General features: G+C 44.6%; 1 protein-coding gene across 1 annotated transcript in view; it reads left to right on the top strand.

Moving 5' to 3' along the window:
* Window positions 1-206: 206 nt before the first annotated feature.
* The window catches only part of SUSD3 (sushi domain containing 3), a 22,329-nt gene continuing 18,764 nt past the window's right edge, over window positions 207-3,771 (top strand). Inside the window, exon 1 of the mRNA XM_009332586.1 lies at window positions 207-351. Within this exon, the coding sequence (XP_009330861.1) occupies window positions 207-351 (145 nt within the window). The remainder of the gene's footprint in view (window positions 352-3,771) is intronic.

The raw sequence follows: 3,771 nt of genomic DNA, 5'->3' as shown, positions 1-3,771 counted from the left end.
TTCACAATTTTAAAATTAATTTTTCAGTAGAAACCCAGAATGTTTTCTAGGGAGTATTTTCATTTGGAAATGCTGAAATCGGGCAGACGCAAGACCGACATATCATTAACGAGTTGCATTTCTTTTTTCAGACTATGTGCTCTGACAGATGTCTTCTGTAGGTACCTTCAGGTTTCACTGTCCGCAGTTGTCCAGGTGGTTCCTCCATGGGACTGACCCCGGGGAACAGCTCCAGCGTGGTTGCTGTTGCAGTTCTTGCAGGTCTCCATCAGACTCCGGAGCGTGAAGCTCCCCTGGGCAGCGGTGGCCGAGCCTGGCCCTGCCCGCCGAAGGTGGTCCTTACAGTCATGGGTGTGCAGAGGGCTGTGTTGTGGTGCACGTGATTTGTGCCACACCTGGACCTCCGAAACCTCCCCCACGGGAATAACTTTGCAGGGCCATGCCCGCGTGTTGGAAGGCAGACAGGTCTATAACAGCTTTCCAGCGTCTCGGCTTTATAGTGGCTCTCGGAAACCAGTGAAATAGGTAGGAAGGGTCAGCCTATGCCATTGCTGACATGCGCTTTTGTTAGAAAAGGTTGCAGCAGGTCATTACCTGGTGCCACCAAGCAGTAGGACGTCTCCATAGCACGGTGGCTGCAGCACAGCTGGGGACCTCGTTCAAGCTCTGCAGCTTCAAAAGCCTGGACCTCCCCCCCTCTCTTTTACTGCTGGGTTGGTGTCATGTTTAACACTAATTTCTTAAAAAGCCGTGCCGGTGTCTGAATTTTCTAGTGGGAGGATAAGCTCCTCCTGGTAGCCATTTGTTGTTGCAGCACTTTGTGCAATTAAATGCTCGGCCCTGGCAGGATTCACGGCCGGCTCTGGGAGGGAGCGAAGGCAGGGTTGCAAGGGGACCAATGCTGGGGCGAGGTGGTTTCACTCACACAAGATGCTTTACTACATCTGCTTTATTTCATATTTCACTTCTAGCTGCTTTTCTTTTGCTTTTTGACATAGCGAGCTCTTCCAAGGGCTCTTCTGTGAGGCCGCTGCGGATGTTCAGCATTATGCCTGTGACTTCAGGGACACTAATTTCTAAGGCATGCTTCTGCAGGAAAATCGACTTGCAGAAATAGTATCAGCACGTTTATTTTCTGCAGGGTTTATAGAACCCCGTGTTCTGTCTCTTTCTGGCATCTGGTCATTCCAGCGTGTTTTAGTTGCATTAAATAGTCAACAATAAGCAACGCAAAGGCTTGAGTTACGTGTGTATGGGAATAATGAGGCGAAGTCGTGGATCGCTCCCTTTCTGCACAAACAGTGAGTGGCAACCTTGATAACATGCTTTCAGGTAATTATTGCTGTGTTTTAGATCATTTTGGTATATACTTATGCGACGTATTTGATTTTTTAGTCTCTCTGTTTTGCTATGGAAGGAGCACAGGAAATGTTTAACGGGCAAGAGCGCCTAGGTTGCTCTCTCATTTCTGTTTTCTTATCAGCAAAACATAAATCCGCAGCTTGCTGACAATGAAACCATATGGTAACTCTGACAAATCGATTTTGCAATACAGATAATCCTGTCTGTGCATGAGAAGAGATATTTTGGATTATTTTGTCTTAATTCTTGCATTACTCTCTATTTTTCAGTGCCTGGAAATCACGTATGTGGCTATTTCTGAACACAGTGGTTTGGGTGAATTAAGAATTTATGGAGTAAGCTACGCTTTAGTGTCTTTACTTTGAGGATAGTTATTTGTCATATGAAATAATCTGTTTATTTGCTATAGCAAATGCCCTTCTGTGCTGGCAGACGGTAGCGGCAGTTTCAGATACGTTTTGAACACTGGGTATCCTCTTAGCGTGAAGCCACGCTAAGAAAAGCAGTTGTACAAATTAGCTCTTGCTTTACAAGAAGCTGCAGAAGGAGCTGCAGGAGCTTGAAGGGGTTCAGCTCTTTGTGCCCTGAAGGGAATTGGCTAGCTGATGGCTGATGGTCATCCCGGTTCACCAGAGCTGATGCTGTACGGGGGGCGTGGTACACAGAGTGGACAAGGCGGTTTGTTAATCCTTTTCAACGAGTAAAATGAACAAGCGAGAGTCCTCACAACTTCTCTTGGACTTCAAAATAAATTAAAAAAATATTTCCAGCCTTTGCTTCATAGGGATGTATCGGCAAGTGAGTTTTCTTCTTGAGCGTGGATGTAGTAGCCAGTACCTGGAAGTGTAAGCAGAGCACGAGCCTGGGAGCGGAGAACGACAGCGAGGAGTAACGGGAACTAGGCGCTGGAGACACATATCAAGTCTAGGAACGATGCCATGAAGCTAATCAAAGCTAAACAACACATCATGAATTCTCCTGTTTACTATAAACTATGCAGAAACGGCTGATAGGCTGTTGATTCCTCAAGCGCTCCTCCTGGCTCTAGGTGCTGGCCGTCAGGCACGAATCTGTGGGGTTTGAGAGGCAGCTATTGCAAAAGCTACGTGAGCAATAATTAGGGGTTTTATTCAATTTTACATTTCTGGGTGCTAACAGTTACTGCAACCCAAGACCTGAACATGATATTTTCTAGATATTTAGAAAAGAAATACAAATCAAGATGTAAATCTGGTCAGCACAAATGTTTACGCAGTATTTGTGTTTTGCTTCAGGAGGCAATGCAGCCTCAAACACCAGCCTCAGCTGAAAACAAAAATGTAAATATATTTAAAAAAAAAATAATAAAGTTCTTGATTTTAGTAAATTTAGTCAGATAAACATGCCTGATGAGTATTCAAAGGATAAATCTATATGGAACATCTGCTTATATAGATACGAGGATGGAAGCTTACTAAACAATGATTTTCTGGAGTTGGAAGGATAGAATTAACCTAGCAGAACAGTGAATGCAGCAAGTAACCGCAAAAACATTATAGTTAATAGCAAAGGATGCTAGAGCTTACAGGAGTTATTTTACAAATGGGTTGTTAGAAGACCATTGCTGATGAAAATTAGGGCAAATTTTGCCCAGAGATCATAGAATCATAGAATCATTAAAGGTTGGAAGAGACCTCCAAGATCATCGAGTCCAACCATCAACCCAAAAACACCATGCCCACTAAACATGTAGATATTACATCCGAACTTGCATAAAATTCACAAAGTCATACCGGCAAAAATCCATCTACGCATTTCAACAAAGGCACTTGTAAAAAGCAAAAAGTAGTGACACATTTAACGTTTTCACTTTGGTGGGAAGAAATGGCGTTGAAAAGCTCTTAGACGAAGAAGTGGTATTTCTCCTCTGGCCAAATGCAGGTACATGAAATGCAGTCGATGAACGTTCAGCTCCGCACCTCTGTAAAGCCAGGTATAGAAGCTTTCAAAAGTTTAGCTCTCGTTAGCTGTCGTTAGGATGAGCCTCCGGGGCTCCTGCCCCTGTTAACGCTGACACGGGAATGATCCTCTGGGGATGACACAGTGCTGTTACAGCCCGGGCCAAAGCGAGGAAATGTCCGTGGCTTCATGGGACATGGGCCGCTAGAAATCTTTGCAGTGCTCAAGTGAAGAAAATATTTTAAAATCTGTGGCTGAGGAATAACGCTGACAAGGTCACTGACGTTCAGAGGTTTTAATCACTCGGCATATCACGGGCAAGGACAGTGCAGGAAAGGGTCAAGAGCAACCAGCTACAGCTGCACGTGTTACTCAGCATGGCCGATGCTGGATTAAATGAAATATGCCTTGAAAGGAAGGGTCCAGTGCCAAATGGTCTATTCTTTGGAGAGCAGAGGCTGAATAATGAGT

This window comes from Pygoscelis adeliae, unplaced genomic scaffold (assembly GCF_000699105.1).
Source record: "Pygoscelis adeliae isolate BGI_AS28 unplaced genomic scaffold, ASM69910v1 Scaffold349, whole genome shotgun sequence".
Taxonomy (NCBI): domain Eukaryota; kingdom Metazoa; phylum Chordata; class Aves; order Sphenisciformes; family Spheniscidae; genus Pygoscelis; species Pygoscelis adeliae.
The sequence above is the reverse complement of the archived record's forward strand: the minus strand, read 5'-3'. Positions and strand labels throughout refer to the sequence as shown.